The 17,985-nt window shown below is 40.0% G+C and overlaps 1 protein-coding gene across 2 annotated transcripts in view; it reads right to left on the bottom strand.

Annotated features, from left to right (window-relative positions):
* tdrp.S (testis development related protein S homeolog) overlaps window positions 1–17,985 on the bottom strand; it is a 67,483-nt gene that overhangs the window by 28,527 nt on the left and 20,971 nt on the right. The window contains exon 2 of one of the 2 annotated variants that reach the window (XM_018265574.2): window positions 15,815–15,918. In XM_018265574.2, the coding sequence (XP_018121063.1) occupies window positions 15,815–15,892 (78 nt within the window). In that variant the 5' untranslated portion in view covers window positions 15,893–15,918. Of the gene's footprint in view, window positions 1–15,814; window positions 16,417–17,985 lie in introns of those variants that run through there. The other variant, XM_041564738.1, reaches the window with a different exon arrangement.

Raw genomic sequence — 17,985 nt, 5'->3', positions numbered from 1 at the left:
GATAGATAGCACCTCAATGGTTTCGATATTACCAATGCCAAGGAGTCTTGCTCCGGAGGTTGCCCATATGGCCCTTGAATGATAGCTAGTTACCTCAGAATTATGTAAGGCAATGAAGGACTGTTCAGTCTAAAACTCATCTCATGATGAACAACTAAGGTAATTTAAAGGGAACCCGTCACCCAAAACAATTATTCAAAATCCTATTTTATCACATTAGTCAAGCACATATAACTTTAATTTAATATACCCGTTAACAACATTAACAACTCTTCTGTCTCTAAACTTCTTTCACTAACCTCCTCCCTAGCCTTATCTTTGTGCTCAGACCCCCCCTCTCACTCCAATGGTAATGCTCTGGATCTCATATTTACAAGACTCTGTTCAACCACCAATTTTACTAACTCACCATTTCCCCTCTCTGATCACAATATGCTCACATTTCAACTCTCACTAACTCCCTCCTCACCCCCTGCTATTCCCCAAACACGTACTTACCGTGACTTGCAAGCTGTAGACGTGTCACATCTCTCTTCTTCCTTTGACTCTCTTCACTCTAATATCTCAGCCATCTCATGTCCTAATGTGGCTACCTCTGTCTACTATAGTACTCTCACCACTGCCCTAAATGAGCTTGCTACTATAAAAACTAAACGTTCTAGACCCAAACCACTTCAACCGTGGCATACTGCTCATACAAAAGCGCTCCAAAGACACTCACGTGCACTTGAGCGTCGCTGGCGCAAATCCCGTTCAGAATCAGACTTTTGGAGCTACAAATCTGCCCTGCACTCCTTTAACACCAGCCTCTTCCAAGCCAAACAAACATACTTTACTTCACTCATTAACTCCCTTTCTAAAAAAACAGCACAACTTTTCTCCACCTTTAACACTCTCCTTTCCCCTTCTCCACCCCCTCCATGCACATCTGTCTCTGCTCAAGATATTGCTGAGCACTTCAAAAACAAAATTGACACTATCAGAAGGGACATTACACTACTCAACCCCCGTAGACTTCCACCACCCTCCCTCCACACTCCCACACTACTGTGCTCCTTCACCCCTGTCACTGATGAGGAAGTCTCAAAGCTTCTGGCCTCTTCTCACCTTACCACCTGCCCGCTTGATCCAATTCCCTCAAAAGTTCTCCGCAATACCAATCCTTGTCTAATCAAAGCCTTAACTCACCTATTTAATCTTTCGCTCTCAACTGGACTGTTTCCTTCTCAACTAAAACATGCTCTTGTCACCCCCATTCTGAAAAAAACCTCTCTTGATCCCTCCAATCTTGACAACCTCCGACCTATCTCTCTGCTACCTTTCATCTCTAAACTACTTGAGCGCCTAGTCTACAACCGACTAACCTCATTCCTCTCTGATAATAACCTGCTGGACCCCCTACAATCTGGTTTTAAGCCACAACACTCCACGGAAACTGCCCTGACTCGACTAACTAATGACCTTTTAACTGCTAAAGCCAACAATCACTTCTCACTACTAATACTGCTTGATCTCTCATCCGCATTTGACACTGTAGATCACCCTCTCCTCCTCCAGTCCCTCCATTCGCTTGGCCTTCATGACACAGCCCTGTCCTGGTTCTCTTCTTACATCACCAATTGTTCCTTCAGTGTCTCCTACAATGGAGTAGCATCTTCTCCCCTACCTCTTTCTGTTGGAGTTCCTCAAGGCTCTGTCCTGGGACCATTACTATTCTCCCTCTATACTTCCTCCCTTGGCAAATTAATAAATTCTTATGGTTTCCACTACCACCTCTATGCTGACGATACTCAGATCTATCTCTCATCTCCTGATCTCAACCCAGAACTCCTAACTCACGTCTCCTCCTGCCTGTCCGCTATCTCTACCTGGATGTCGCAACGCTACCTTAAATTAAACCTCTCTAAAACTGAAATGGTTCTCTTTCCTCCAACTAACACCAGTAGCATCCCCGAAGTATCCATCATAGTTAACAATTCCACTATCACCCCCTCTCCCCAGGCCCGGTGCCTTGGGGTTATCCTAGATTCTGCCCTGTCATTCACTCCCCATATCCAGTCACTTATTAAATCATGTCACTTCCACCTAAGGAACATATCCAAAATACGATCATTTATCACCCAAGACGCTGCCAAAATTCTTATTCACTCTCTCATCATATCGCGTCTAGACTACTGTAACTCTCTTTTAATTGGCCTCCCCCTCCAGAGACTGTCACCTCTCCAGTCCATAATGAACACTGCTGCCAGGCTCATACACCTCAGCAACCGCTCCTCCTCTGCCTCGCCATTCTGTCAATCCCTGCACTGGCTTCCATTACCTTTCAGAATCAAATTCAAATTAATGACACTGACTTTCAAAGCACTTCATAACTCTGCCCCACCCTACATCTCTTAACTAATCTCTATATACTCACCCAACCGCTTACTACGCTCCTCTACTGACCTGCTACTCAACTCTTCTCCTATTACCTCCTCACATGCTCGCATTCAAGACTTTGCAAGGGCTGCACCCCTCCTCTGGAACGCTCTCCCAAGGTCTGTCCGACTTTCTCCCTACCTTTCTGCTTTCAAGAAATCTCTGAAAACGCACTTTTTTCGAGAAGCCTACCCTCACTCTGCTTAACTACCAAACGCAACACCACATACAATACCACATTTCTCACCCACTTAATCCGATCTTGCCCACTCCCACACCTTGTGTATTACTCCCTTCCCTTTAGACTGTATGCCTATGCATAGGGCCTTCCTCACCTTTTGGTACCTGTATTGATTGTGATGTTTGTTACTCCATATATTCTATGTATGTAATTCATGTGATGTAGTTGTATAATCACATTTACTTTACAGTGCTACGCAATATGTTGGCGCTATATAAATACATGTTCATAATAAAATAATAATAATTACACTATATACATTATTTAAATCTTGTTTCCTTCAGTCTGGGTATTCATAAGTATAACCAACAGGCAGGAGCCATTTTGTGGACACTGTTATTAAGGCAAGCCTTGCATCATGCCCTGACTACACAATTAAATGGTGAAGAGAACGTGGGAGCAGTGAAGTGCTGAATGGAAAGTTAAAGTAATTGTCTGCCCCACCTCTATGCCAAAACAGTATTTGATTGACAGCTGAGATTTTTAAATGAGCTTACAACAGTTAAGAATGCTTTAAAGAAATAGAAATTGGATTTCATGTTTAATTTGAAAAAGACTTTTATGATACAGATTTTTGTGTCTGGGTGACAGGTCCACTTTAACTGATAAGCCAAAAAGAAAGCAGATGCCTTTTTCATGTCTAAACAGGACTGCACTATTGTATCTAAGGGTATATTAAAACTGTATCTACTGCAAACTAATTAACACACTTTGAGATTCAAAAAAAAAAGAAATTGAAAGCTGTCCCTGTGGGAAAGCACCGTTGCTAAATACTATATACACTCTGATTAAAAAGAAGTTTAAATGGACCCTGGAGGATATGAATGTGTCTCGGCTGCTTCCAAAACACCTTCAGCAAGTCAAAGCACTTGCGGTCTGTAGGAAGGGCAGATCAAAGCCAGGGAGCACAAGACGTGTCTAACTGGATAAATAGGGAAGCGCTTCATTTCTCTTTAATAGCAATAAATGATTTATCCAGGTGCAAATATTTTGCTGCCAAACAACACTCAAAATTATGTTTAAAAATCTGAAAATTTTTGAATGTTACAGATCGGTTTTTGATTAACAGAATATATATTTCTGCTAGAATATTAATTCAGTTGAATGAAACTATCAGTCAAAATGAACTCAGGTAAGTATATATGATATTTAGTATATATAGCAATGTTTTGATGGAGTAAAGATTTCATTTTTGTGAACATGTGCCGCAAGTACTTTCGTTTTTTTCTATTTTTTTTGGTTAGATATATATATATATATAGATATATATATATATATATATAGATATATATATATATATATATATATATATATATATCTCTTGCAACAGGCATTAGTAGTGCAAGTAGCTGTGCAACAGATGGTGTCACTCAGATTCAAAGCAGTATTCACCCATAGGTTACACTTTGTTCTGTGCTGGAAGCCAAGATCAAAGAGCTTGTCATGTTATGGGTTACATCAATAACGGTGAAGGTGTCATACTTGGGGCTTTTTCAGTTTTCCAGATCAAAACAAAACAAAAAACACAACAGAACACAATATCATGTTTTATTCTTTGCTATTTTTTCCCCCTTCTGGCATGTAATTAGCCTAAGGGAACGAATTTAGTTATTCTTCATGCTTCTACTGAATGCACATCATGTGTACATAGCCTCTGCACTGCAGATGCTTTTCCTTTTTTTCTACACGGCTTTGGCCCATTTTACTAAAATTTAAAATGATAAGTCAAATGTAAATCACTCCAATGTTCTGAAAGGTCCCAGTGGTCCCTTAGTCTTCTGGGACATAACCCAGTTGGGTTCAGATTCTTCACCAGAAATAAAGACTTTTTCCAACTAATTTCTATTTGTGACCGTTTTTCTAATATTGTAGTTTAATTTTTCACCTTCTAAAGCAGTTTGGGGGGGGGGTTGCTGAATCTTTAACTATTTTAAATTGATACATTTAGGGGGTTATTTATCAAAGGTCAAATTTTAGAGTTATGTGAATTATGTCAAACTCTAAATTTGAATGTACTCACAACTTGAATGGAAGCATATTTATGAAATAACTCGATGTCGAACATTCGATCGAATAGGAATGACCCGAAAATTTGAATCGAATTCGAATTGAGTTCTTCTCCGAAAAAAATCTCAAATGTCAGGAAGGCTATTAACATCTTCAAATGGTTCAACGCCCCTCTGCCATTGACTTCTACATGAACTTGGCAGGTTTTAGGTGTCAAAGTATGTTTCCAGGGTCGAGGTGTGATAAATCTCACATTCAAGTTAGAATTCGAGTTGGTGTTTTTAAACTTGAAATTGTGAATTTTGACCAAAAAAAACATTTCGAAAGTTTGAAGTTACCATTCAAACCTTAGTAAATCTGCCTTAGTTGATACATTTGTTATCTTTGGCCCTGCTGAGCTATATCCCTAAGTTTCATTAAAGGCAGCTGTTAGAATTTAAACAATAGTTGCTAATATTTCACAGATACTGCTGAGAAATATATCAACTAATTGTATCAACTAAAAGTAGCAAATTTTAACAGTTCAGATGCTACTGGATCACTGAGTTGCCAGACTGAGACACTAGAGACAGGAACATTCGAAACAGTAACACCAAAAATGAAAGTATTTTAAAGTAATTAATAAACAATATACTGTGTGTTTCCTAAAGACTACACTAGTTTATATAACTAAGTTACTGTGTAGTCATGGGGTCAGCCATCCAAGCTGGAAAAAGGGAGAAAAGGCACAAGTTACTTAGCAGATAACAGTAAAACTCTGTAGAATACAATGGTGTTTTATCTGTTATCTGCAATGTAAACTGTGACTTTTCTCCCTTTTCTGGCATGTAGTGCTTCTCCCATTGCTACACAGCAGCTTTATTTATACAAACTATAGTTGTATTTCTGAAGTAAACACACAACTTTTACCAGTCAACACTACATTATATTTTCATAACTTTGATATATTTTCAGTTTTTGGTGTTACTGTTCCTTTAAGTTCATGTGGGTATTACCAACTCTTTTTTAGAGATACATGTAAAGTGAAATGAGATCCCTTTGGGTTTGGTAAGGAAAGGCAAGCATGAATACAACAACACAGCCCAGTAAATACATCTTAGCACATACAGCATCTTGCAATTAATTTTTCCCTACCAGATAAAACTTACAATTTGAAAAAAAAAAAAAAAACATTATTGTAAGAAGTAATTTGGATTATTGTCATCCCTTAAAAAAATTAAATAAATAGTTTACTTCCGTATGTGCCATCTGCATGCCCCACGGTATATCCCCAAAAATTATGTTAGATTCTTATTGGAAAGGTAAATATGACTGTAACAAAGCAGCACAGTAAGTAAATATTGGCACATTTAGCTCCTTGCTGTTGTTTTCCTAGTAGAAATACTTGATTTGTCTGAAAGCAATGCTAAAAACACACAGAACACATGTGACATAATAGTAAACTACAGTCTAAAGCAAAGGGGTGGGACTTCTGCCTCCTAACTCCTAATTTGTTGGTGACAAAAAGCACGTGTAGCTCCCTGCATGAGAGATAATAAAATGATTGAAATGTGAACAAGCCCTAAATTTACAAACACATTGGATTTCTAAATACTGGCTACCTCCAAGCCCTCTCCATGCAGCAAAATAAATCTACAAACACGCATTTATCAATAAGCGGATTGTAATTATTATTGTTACCCTTGAGAAGAAAAATATCAGTACTTTAAGCACCACCCGATTCCTAGCTATGAAATTTTCCTTATTATTTAAAACCACCATTTACAATCATCCAGTAAATAAATGAAGAACATAATGAACACTGTTAACCTTTCAAGATTTGATGAAGTTACTTAAGATGCTTTATGATCAACAGTAGGGACTCACATTCTGAATACTTCAATTATTGTCCTAAAATGCTGTATGTAGCTAAGACACTCACTTGGTAAACAGCAAGAAAGTTTATGTGAACTACATGATCTCTTGAACTGTGACATTTTGAAACTACGATTACAGAATACATAGCACTCTTCTTAGCTCTCCAGAGGAGCAAATAAACCAAATACATTCATACATTATTTTTAAATGTTTGTCTTCGGCTAGGAACAGAAGAGTCGGATCTCAATTTGCAGAGAAAAGCAGGCCAAGAATATTCTCCCCTTCTGCCTGACATGCCTGCATCCGGAAACCTTACCTCTGCTTGGATGTTGACAGACACTTAAGATTTAGCATTTCACGCCAAAACCTGCTGCGTCAGCCATCTGCTCAGTCCTTCCTGCCTTTCATTCCAAATCGAGTGCTACTTTTTGACCCACGGTAACCCTGGAATTACCTCCTGAACATGCAGTAAGCTCCAGGGATCCCTTCTCTCTCAGCATTATTAGGCGCAGTACACTTGTGCCTAAATAGAGATAGGGTACAGGAGTCACTCGCATTCTAAACACCAGAAATTATGCCAGACAGACTTCCAAGAAATTGCATCCCAGCTGTGAAGAAATGTGCATGCTGTTGAGTTAATTCAGGCACTTTGTCCCCTTGATGATGGAGATCTGGGATAAAACATGGTGATAGGGCTCAAAATTGCACTTGTGGACATAAATGTGCCCTATGGAGTAACTATGATTCCTGTATTTCTGTATTTAGCTCAACAAATATATAAAAAAAAAAAAATCAAAGATTTTCATGATAAACAATAGGCAGAAAGAATGCTCAACACAAGTTCTATGCTTTGAATTCATGTTTAACAAGGGAAGGTCTATTGCTCCTGAGAACTTTCTGAAATGAACTTTCATTTTTTAAAGGGAGAAAGCAGTTCCTAGTCCACAGCAGAAAACAAGACACACCACAGGGTTAGAGACAGTGTACGGTATCTCCAGAGTCCAGTGCTACAAACAAGAAACACTAGGAAGGAGGGTACGTTTTTCAGGGGCTTCTGTTTGGAAAGGCATCCTGTATAGGGAATTCAACCCTGAATTGTTCAGTCATGCTAATTTCACCCTAGGAGTTTGTTCAGGGTTTACTAGCCAGGGCAATAATGGCAGTAAAACACTTGCCAATTCTGACCACTTATATTGCAAACCTGCACCAGTGTTGCTTTAAAAGGAGGTAGCAATGCAGTCGTGCCATACTTGAGGTATTGCCAAGGGATACGATCTGTAAAAATGTCACCAGTTTGTTTGTTCAGGCTGCTAAACCCTGTGACATCTCCTGGTGAGACAACTACTGCACTCCTGAAATAGTTTTGCTTCACCAGAAGCCTCACATCTTTCATTATACTTACATATATTCTTTTTTGATGAATTAACCCCTGACTTTTGGAAACTACAAGTAGTGTTTATACTTGCACATACGGTAATAAGGCATGTAATTATTACAAAGTCCCAAAATAAAGAAATTCTATTCTTTTTGTTGTCTATATGTTTTTATGCTTTATAACCCACACCCAATCTGACTTCCCTTTCATAATACATGTATGGGTGGCATTAAACACATAGGGGAAGGGTCAGCACTTTTTACATTAAAAAAGGGAAGGCGCTCTGCTTAATGTCTGACCCACTACCCACCGGAACCTGCACTCGGGGCTCACGTTGTTGGCACGACCGTGTTCAACTGATTTTGGGTCAACCTACTTATCACTAGAGACTGACACTCTTTTCCATGTCAAACAATGTCAATGGAGTTGTCTCCCTCAAGAATACAAATGCTGCCACCCTGGCTGGCATTGATTTTGGAATTTAACAATAACTAAAAGAAAAAAGCAATTAAAAGGCACCCATTCTTTCACTCATGCAGCTGGAAAGGTATATTTCCTACAGGGAAGCAGACTAGTGTCGCGAATACCCTTAAGCTAATATCAAGCGAGGTGAAGTCTGCTTCTCACCACCTGCATTTTCTCCACAGGCAGAGAGAAGCCACTGTGCTGCCTTTCACTCTGTCATGTCTCTGTACTGACAGGCATGGCATTGGCCTGTGTGCAGACATGTGGAGGGGATATTGGTGATTTTAGGCTATTAGCTATATGTCTACACACAGGCAGTCAGTGCAGAGACACGGCAGAGGGGAGCTTCTCTCTCCACCTGCTTTTTTGTGTGACATTAGCCTTAGTCTCAGAATTAGGAGAAGTAGCTGTGATAATCCGATTTACTTCAATAATATCCTGCTTATCATTTACATCATCCTTATTAGAGGATAGGCTTTCTTATACTTGACAGGTTTACAAAGTAATAAGTATGTCGATTTTTCGTGTTGAGAGATGCTTTCTTTGAGAATTGCTCAATAAAGCCAAACAAGCATTTTAACATTTTCATGATAGATTTTTGGGAATTTGGCTGAACAACAAATCGTTCCCAAAGCTGAATTCTGAACCCAAATTTGCAAATGCAAATTAATTTAGAATGTAGAGTGTGGAAAAAATGCTGCATTTTCTTTAATTGTGTGACCTAAAGTCATGTGATTTTAAGAGTTTGGATAAAGTTCAGCCAGGAACTTTCTTGAGCCCAAATCCTGCTAAAAAAGCCTTGCATTTGCCCCAATCCCCATACATAATTACTGATACTACTTTGCTTGCAGCTGTTCTCCATGACAGCACAATGGTTTTCAAAATTGAGCATCTACGATGTGGCCCCTTCTCATCTCCCCTTCAACGCTGAAAATTTAAGCACAGTTTGGGGGCTGTGTGTGGGGGGCAGCATCAGAAAGGCCAATTTGGGTAGAATAAGGGCCAGGATTGCATCTGCAGAAGCGGAGTCCCCCTGATATCAGGTGGAGAACTACATTTACAACTCAACACTTTTTAGCTTTTCTGAAAGTTTATGTAACAACATTTTTGGCCCTATACACAGACTTGCAGACTCACATACTAGCTGGCACCTAGTTGCAGGTCATGTTAGCACTATATAAAGGATAACATTAATAGCTGCTTTAAAATAAATAGTTCTAAGTGCCCTTGAGATCTGTGAGCTTATGGATATAACCAATGTCATGAATATGCATTCCCCTGCACTAGACACATTTTGGAAAATGTTGTGGTTAGAGCGACTTTAACCATTTTGTTTCCCATCTCAGAAATATCAAGAAATCTTATTTTTGCCCTTAAAACAGTTTACATAAAAAAACATAATGGTATAACACTAAAGTAAAGCTTGTTACGCAGCTGATTCATTTGAATAACATGTGTGAACTGGTTTACTATGCAATAATTTTGACTGTACGGAGCTACTTGTCACTAGTACAAAAGGCCACAAAATACCCTGCCATACCGAGAATTTACTCTGCTAATCACAGAGACATTTATCAGTAATTATCAGCATTGTCTATTTTTTTAGGCATGACAAGTAAAGCTGGCCATAGATGCAAAGATCCGATTGTACGAATCATCGTACGTTTGGACTTTCCCATCTCCCGACCCGCCACTAACCATTCAGATCAAAGTCTTACCAGTCAGATTAGTTAAAGAACAGATCAGCAATGTTCTGCCCCTGACAGCAATCGTACGATATCTATGTCCAACCAAAGCTAATGACAGTCTCCCACTGAAAATCGTACGATTGGCAATACACGCAGAGATATTATCGGCAGCCGACAGAAATTTTCTAACCTGTCCGATCGACCAAACGACCGATCTCCGCCGGACGAAAAATGTCGGGACTCTCCACACACGTTCCGAAAATCGTACGAATCCTCGATTCGTACGATCAGATCTTTGCGTCTATGGCCAGCTTAACTGCTACAAGTAGCTCCTTGTGTTTGTGCCCTTTGTACTGAACTATCAATATGGGGCCATTATTATCTCTTATCAGCAAGAGGCTTCCTGTCCAACAATGACCCTGGGAAGATATGTAAAGATTAGAGCATTGTTGCTTGAAATGAGTCTTCCTGTTAACAGGTATGCAGAAGAGTAACACAAACACATCTTGTTCTGTCACCATATAGGAAGTAGAGCCTGACCAACAAGGGCACCGAAGACATGTTTTCATCACTTCCACACTGTCTAGAATAAATGCCTTTCTCACTATGTAGAACATTTATCTTTTCCTTTTAGACTGTTCTAGGGTTTGCAGCAGAAATCAAAGTGTGTCTTGTGTTACAAATCTGGCTAAAAAAATTTATGGTCAGAGCATCTCAAGTCTCAATATGTGTGGGCCCCTCAGGTGATAGTTGTCAACCCATTATCTGATTTCATCAGACAGAAGTGTGGCTGACATGAGAGAAAGAGTATAGTAGGCCAATCCATTACATCAGCACATCTAGAAGCTTGTTGCTGTGTGTGTCAGAATATGAAAGTCAAATATGAGCTCCTTTTTCATGGGCCTCTTGCTTATTTTAGGGAGAGCACTGTGGTATTTTGGATATGCTTCTGGGACAGATTTTCAGTGCATTCCTGTATGTGGCAGAGGTATTATGTATCTAAATGCCAACTCTTTCACATAAATGTATCTTTAATAATACCAAAATGTACTAGAGAGCATATACAAACTGTGCCGACATAGGTGGTAGAATGACATAAATATTGCACAATAAACAGGCTACTGTGGCATTTGCACCTGAAATGTATGTCAAATAAATGCTGCTGTATAGGTTTGCCATATTATATTTTGCTTATACAGTATGTTTTGTTTGAAAAGTATGCTGGCATATCACATGGTATACATTTTATACATTCCTTACCCGCACACTGGAAAGCTCGGGACCTGGGGTTTTCCGGGTAACAGATCTTTCCGTAATTTAGATCTTCATACCTTAAGTATACTAGAAAATCACGTAAACAATAAATTAACTAAAGAGGCTGGTTTTGCTTTCAGGAAGGATTCATTATATCTTAGTTTGGATCAAGTACAAGATACTGTTTTATTATTGGGTTATTTCATTATTAATTAATTCATTTATTTCCTTTACACCTTGTGTAAAATCTTGCGCCATTGCATAGTATTAACTGTATTGCCAGCCTATATGATTAAGAATTTTCCATTGAGTATTGCCAGAGCTTGAATAACAACGCTGCCCATCAAAATAAGACTTTTGTACAATGTATATTGTAAACTCTAAGATGCAGGGACCTCCTTCCTCTTGTATCTTTAATACGTAGGACTTATTTAATACAACTGTACTTTAGATTTATTTTTATAGTGGTCCCTGTTTGCTCTACTTATTTATTGTTATACTGTACATTGCTGGGTGCATAAGTAACGCTATATAAATAAAATTGTGTATACATACATAACCACCACACTGCCACTGAAAATTCAAGATCCACAAGCCATGATCCTGGTTCTCCTAGGCGACTGATTTATGGACTTTTTTGAGGTTCAGTATTTGGTCAGGTCCTCTTTGTACTTAAAAAGCTTAAAGATACTGGTATGAGATGACTTATAGAGAACCTAGATATTATCAAAGCTCCAAATTACAGGAATCCCATCTCCCATAGATTCTATTTTAAGCAAGTAATTCAATTTCTTAAATATTTATTCCTTTTTCTCCCAAATCTGGCTCAGAGCTAGTACCAATCTTGTAGCAGAGATGGAATAAAAGTCATTGTAATAGCTACAGCATGTCAATAAATCAATTTTGAAAACCATATAGCTTTTCACTATGAGTCAACTGTTAGTGAAGTGACTGTAAAGTGTAAATATCTAGAAGGAGCAAGAGTTCAGTCATGAAGTAGTTGACCCCACAAACACACAAAAACAATGAGTGCTGAAGAAAGTAGTACAGAAGTATCGCGTCTTCCTTTGGAAAACTCACAGACTAGTCCTTCTGCCCTCTCCTAAGAGGGAATCTGTTCAGCCCCCCCGTTAAAATCTCTATTATAACTGCCTGTTAAAGGGCAAGTGAAGCCCAAAATATAAACGTGCCTAATAAAAGAAAGCATAATTCAAAGTAACTTTCCAATATAAACGTATTCATTTTTTGCAGTGTTTAAAAAGTTATCTGCAAAAACAATTGCTATTAAAGGGGTTGATCACCTACCAAACATTTTTTTCAATTCAGTTGTTTTAAGATTGTTCACCAGAAATAAAGACTTTTTTCAATTACTTTCCATTATTTATTTTTTTACTGTTTTACCACATGTCTTTGGTGTTTAATCTGGCAGATCAGTAATTCAGGTGCAAACTCTAAACTGTGACTGTGAAAAGTGTGAATATCTAGAAGGAGCAAGAGTTCAGTAATGAAGCAGTTGACCCCACAAACTGAAGAAAGTAGTACAGAAGTATTACGTATTCACTCCTGGAGATGGATGCGTACACGGCGTTTAGGAAGTGGAGTCTGTTTGGACTTATTCTCCGCGACCAGGCCTGGATTTGTGGAAAGGCCACCTAGGCCCGGGCTTAGGGCGGCAGGATTTTAGGGCGGCGGCATGCTACCCAACCACACCCACGTTGGTTCAAAAACACTGGGGATGCGCTGGAGATATAATCATTTTTTAAATTCGTGTGCACAAATCCCCATTGCTCCTGTCCCCCTCGAGGGGACAGGGCTGATGAACGGCAGTGGGCCTAGGGGCGCCCACTATGTAAATCCGGCCCTGTCCGCGACTCATTTAAACACGGAATCACATTGCTGTAGCAGTAATATTTGGGCACATCATTAGTGAAATGGTCGTCTATACTGCTGCCTGTGTGCTGAAGGTTTTAGCAATAGACACGTACTGGCATGTAGTGATACACCGCTCTCACACATCTATTGTTCACTGTACTGGCACGTCAGTACGTCTATTGCACCTTCAGCCCTAAAGAAGTATGCGAGAGCGGCGCGTCACTCCATGCCAGTACGTGTCTATTGCTAACACCTTCAGCACACAGGCAGCAGTATAGACCAAGTGGCAGATCATTTCACTAATGTGCGTTAATATTACTGCTATGGGATTCCTGTTCGTGCTGGGGGCCTCATTATTATTAATTTTATTTTTATGACGGCCGGTGTAAATTTGAAAACGGACCCCAATTGGCCCGCGGCCCGGACTTTGGACATGCCTGGTTTACAGGGTCGCCAACCTTCCCTTGCCACAGCTGCTTCAGAAGGTGAAAAATTACACTTTACACTTCACTAGGACAGAGAATAAAAAAGGACAGACAAACATTGCTTTCACTAACTTTACATATAGAAATAACATAAAAACCATAGAAATGAATGCAATGAATGTATATTGAAAAGTTGCTTATGTTTTGTTTTATTAGACAAAAATATTTTTTGGTTGGCTTTCAAAGGATAGTATACAACATACTTCCGCTAGCATTCAAGGCCCTTCAAGCCTCTGCTCCTCACTCCATTTTTTGACTCCCCAATCCCCATACCCTCTGGCTGTCTCCTTCACTCCTCTCAAAGTCACCATCTTTTCACATCATCCACACGCACTGCTATCTCTCATCTTAAACCTTTCTACTAGAGATGCGCACATAGCCCGCACTCATCCGACTTCCAGGTTCCTTTTATAGACCCGCGCCACTCTGCTGATGATGTCACAAAAGGAGCGGGGCGAGCAGGCGCGCGGCTATAAAGCCGGAAGTCGGAAGCTGCCATTTGAAGGTGGTGGGCGGCGAGAGCAGGAGAAGAGCTAAACCCGCACCCACCCGTGAGGTCAGTGCGAGGTCGATCCGAACCCGCCTGACCAGCGGGTAAACCAACGGGTATCGGGCCGGCCCACACATCATTACTTTCTATCTTGTTGCTCCTTATGCCTGGAATTCTATACCTGGATATCTGCTTAAGGAAACCCTTCAAAACTCAGATTCTACCTTCTGGAGCACTAGAACACTAACTGCCCAGTCCTGGAACTTAAGGGCAGTGACCAACCTTTTGTGTCCTTTGCCTCTCCTCCTTGTAAGCTATCCATAGCCAAGCCCTATGGGCCAGCAAATTCCTTCCTAATTTGTCTTTTACCACATAATTGCTGCATATTTATATGTATTTACTATTATTTATCATAATGTTGCCTTCCCTGTGTACAAGTTTCTAAACCACAAAATTGTACAGTGCTGCATATCCTAGTAGCGCTATATAAAGTTATACTTACATACAGTACATACAAAGTCCACAAACTAAGCTATCAATTACGTGTACTTGCTTACTTGTCATTTGCTATGAATTCTTGAAGTACCCACCATTCTTGGAAACACAATGTGTCCCTGTTCCCAAACACTGGTCTCGGAACAGACAGTTCAGGAACACAGGACAGGATCCGGTGTGCAATGTCAGGTTCATTAATAATAGCACTTAACATAATTTGCAGCATGGCTGAGTGGGGGAGAACCCTGAATTCTTAAACTGTCACCTAGTTATTTAACATCCAGACAGAATAAACCTAAGAATGAAACTTGTGATCTGAGTATACACAGAGTGTCTTTTATCTGGATTTAAAGGGATTTTACAACATGAATTAAAGCAAAGAAAAAAAAACAGAAAAACCTTTAATTTATTCTGCAAAGTAAACTGTAGCAAAACAGCAGAGCCAAGTGGAATAGTTCCCATGTGTGCATCAAGACTGCATAGCAGATAACACTTAAGCTGCCAGAAACTGATAAGTATCACACGAAAACCACAATTGATATCTCTGCACGTCAGGTATCAATGTTACACGCGTGTGGTGGTTATGGGACTCACAATAGGAGATTGCATGACATATTCACGGCCTAAACAGTGACTGGTTTAATCCCTCTTAAATGGAAAAGGGCTCAGTTGTCAGAATACCCCTTACACTTATTCAGTATCCGTTTCCCTGCAGTTTACACATTTTCCAGATATATTTAATAGTGATCCTCCACAGACAACTAACTCCAAGCACTAACACATCACCAATCAGTGGAAAGCTACGATGACAGATGAGATTATCCACAATTAAAGATGAAAACAAAACAACTTTGTATTTAGTCTCTGTAATTTATGTATCTCTTTATTCTTCCCTGGACCTGATGTTACTATATGGTTGCTAAGGAGACTAACCCAAGCAATTACAAACATGTCAAAATCCAATTTCATTAAAACTGTTGTTTTTCTGTTATGCCTTCTTATTTTCTCATTTCTTTTAGAATATGAACTAAATTCAACCCCATGTACAAAATAACAGCGACGGTTATAGTTTTGATACTATTTAGACAAGCTGCACCATTTAACCCTGTTATTACCTGCCTATGGCAAGTAGATAGTATAGAGAGAGTATATAGAAGGCTCTCTTACCTGGATATCTGGCTGAGCCTGAGTTTCTTCATCAGGTGAATCCTCTATAAGAACTTTGCTCTTGTTGAGTTTCCACATTGCAGTAGAGGCACAAATCAAACTCCCTGTGAGGTGATGAGAGGCTGATTAGTGGCTTTGGAAAGGCAAGGACAAGTATAACTGCTTGGAGTTAAACTTTATCACACAGGCACAACAGGCTGCTCAATGTCTCCATCCTGGAAGCATGAGATCTCCCACTTCTGCTCCAACTGATCATTGTGGGAGGAGGGGAGGGCGCAAGGAGAGGAGGGAGGGAGAGGAGGAGGGGAAGCTCCAGGCAGAGGAGGGAGGTATGGGGGGGGTCTAAGGGGAGGGAGTTGCACAAAAAAAAAAAAAACAGGAGAGAAGCAGGTAATGGGATGTTTAATGAGGAATAACCAGAGAAGGCTGTTATAGGAGTAAAAAAGAAAAGGAGTGCCCACACCGATATCCTCAGCCTATAGTTCTCAGGATGTCCTGAACTACAATTCCCATCATCCCTGTGGGGCCTATTAAAAAGAGCCGAGGGGATTACACGATGAACACTGTCATAGACAACAGAATGGAGCAATCAATTGAGCGTGCAAGCGAAGAGCAGCGATTGGCTATTCGGAGGATGACGTTGCGCGAGCTTCAATTGGGAATGAGGCTGGGAGAAGAGCAGGGGGCGGGGTTGAAGGCGATAAGAGAGAAGTGTGGGAGCTGCTCGAGCTTTTAGTTTATTTGGATTATTTTTGAAATCATGGAGACGGTAGGAATGTGCAGAATAGATCGTGAGGATATGGATGTTGTGTCAAACGAACATGTAGGCTGGCGGCGAGCAGCTGGTGCAATTACAAAGTGGGCAATAATTCCTATACGCAAACAACCACGGGAGTGCGATTAAAGACAAGCGCTCCCTGTTTCCATGAATTGAATTTGCCACCTGCTCAGCCTTCGACAAACAGGGCTCTGGCTTATAAACAGGGCTCAGCAGTAGATCAAGGCCTAATAGGACCAGAAATCGGGGCACGACTGAATCCTAATCCTCAACAAGAATGTGGCTACTGAGTAATAGTTTCCCTATATCATAAAAATAACAACAGGGACGGGATATTTTCCCTCCCAACAAACTTTTATGGGGAAAGCTATTAAAAAAGATATTAAAACATAATCATGTTCTTAGCAACTTTTCAATTGGGCTTCATTTTCTGTTGTTTCTTTGAGTTATTTGCCTTCCACTTCTGCTGCTAGCCACATTTCAGTTTAAAGTCTGGATGAGGGTCACTGACTCCTACAACCAAAACCTGTTGCATTGACACCACCTGAAATTCCAAACTGGGAAGCTTCTATCCTAAGTAAAAATATGCACATTACAAACAATTGTTTTGTTCAAGTGCACCATGCCTGGACTGGTAATCTGTAAATTCTGGCAAATGCCAGAGGGGCTACTGTAGGATGCCATAGACCAGGGTTCCCCAACCTTTTTTTTTTTTTTACCTGTGAGCCACATTCAAAAATAAAAAGAGTTGGGGAGCAAAATAGGCATTCAAAAACTTTAGGATAGCCAAATAAGTGCCTTGATTTGGTAGCCCCTATGAGGATTGTCAGCCTACAGGTGGCTCTGTTTGGAAGTACACATGATTTTTATGCAACCAAAACTTGTTTCCAAGCCTGGAATGAAAAAATAAGTACTTGCTTTGAGGCCACTAGGAGCAACATCCAAGGGGTAGCTCGCAAGCTACTGGTTGGCGATCACTGCCATAGACAGTCACTGTGGAGTGGGCTGGTAGGAGACTGGTTGGGCCTCTGTGTACTTAAAATGCCAGTGCCTAGTTGGAGTCCCAGACCTGCAGTGCACAGTGTATGTGGCACCAGCAAACGGGTCTTAAAACATTTGCTTTGCCCAGTTAAAAAAAATAAATAAGAATTTAATACTTGTTGCAATGTTTTTGTTTTCAACTTTTATAATATTTGCTGGTTAGTATGTTGTAAACAGCAGACCCCCACACACTGAAAAACCTTGACTGCTGATGTGGTCCCCATTTGCTAAATCAGCAGGCTATCAGTCTGTGTATAGACCCAGACTGATCAAATTGCAATTGTTCACATTCTAAATTGGCCACTTATAATAATTTATTTACGTTTATTTTTACATCTTAAGCACGTGACCT

Source organism: Xenopus laevis, chromosome 5S (genome assembly GCF_017654675.1).
Source record: "Xenopus laevis strain J_2021 chromosome 5S, Xenopus_laevis_v10.1, whole genome shotgun sequence".
Lineage (NCBI taxonomy): Eukaryota > Metazoa > Chordata > Amphibia > Anura > Pipidae > Xenopus > Xenopus laevis.
The sequence above is the reverse complement of the archived record's forward strand: the minus strand, read 5'-3'. Positions and strand labels throughout refer to the sequence as shown.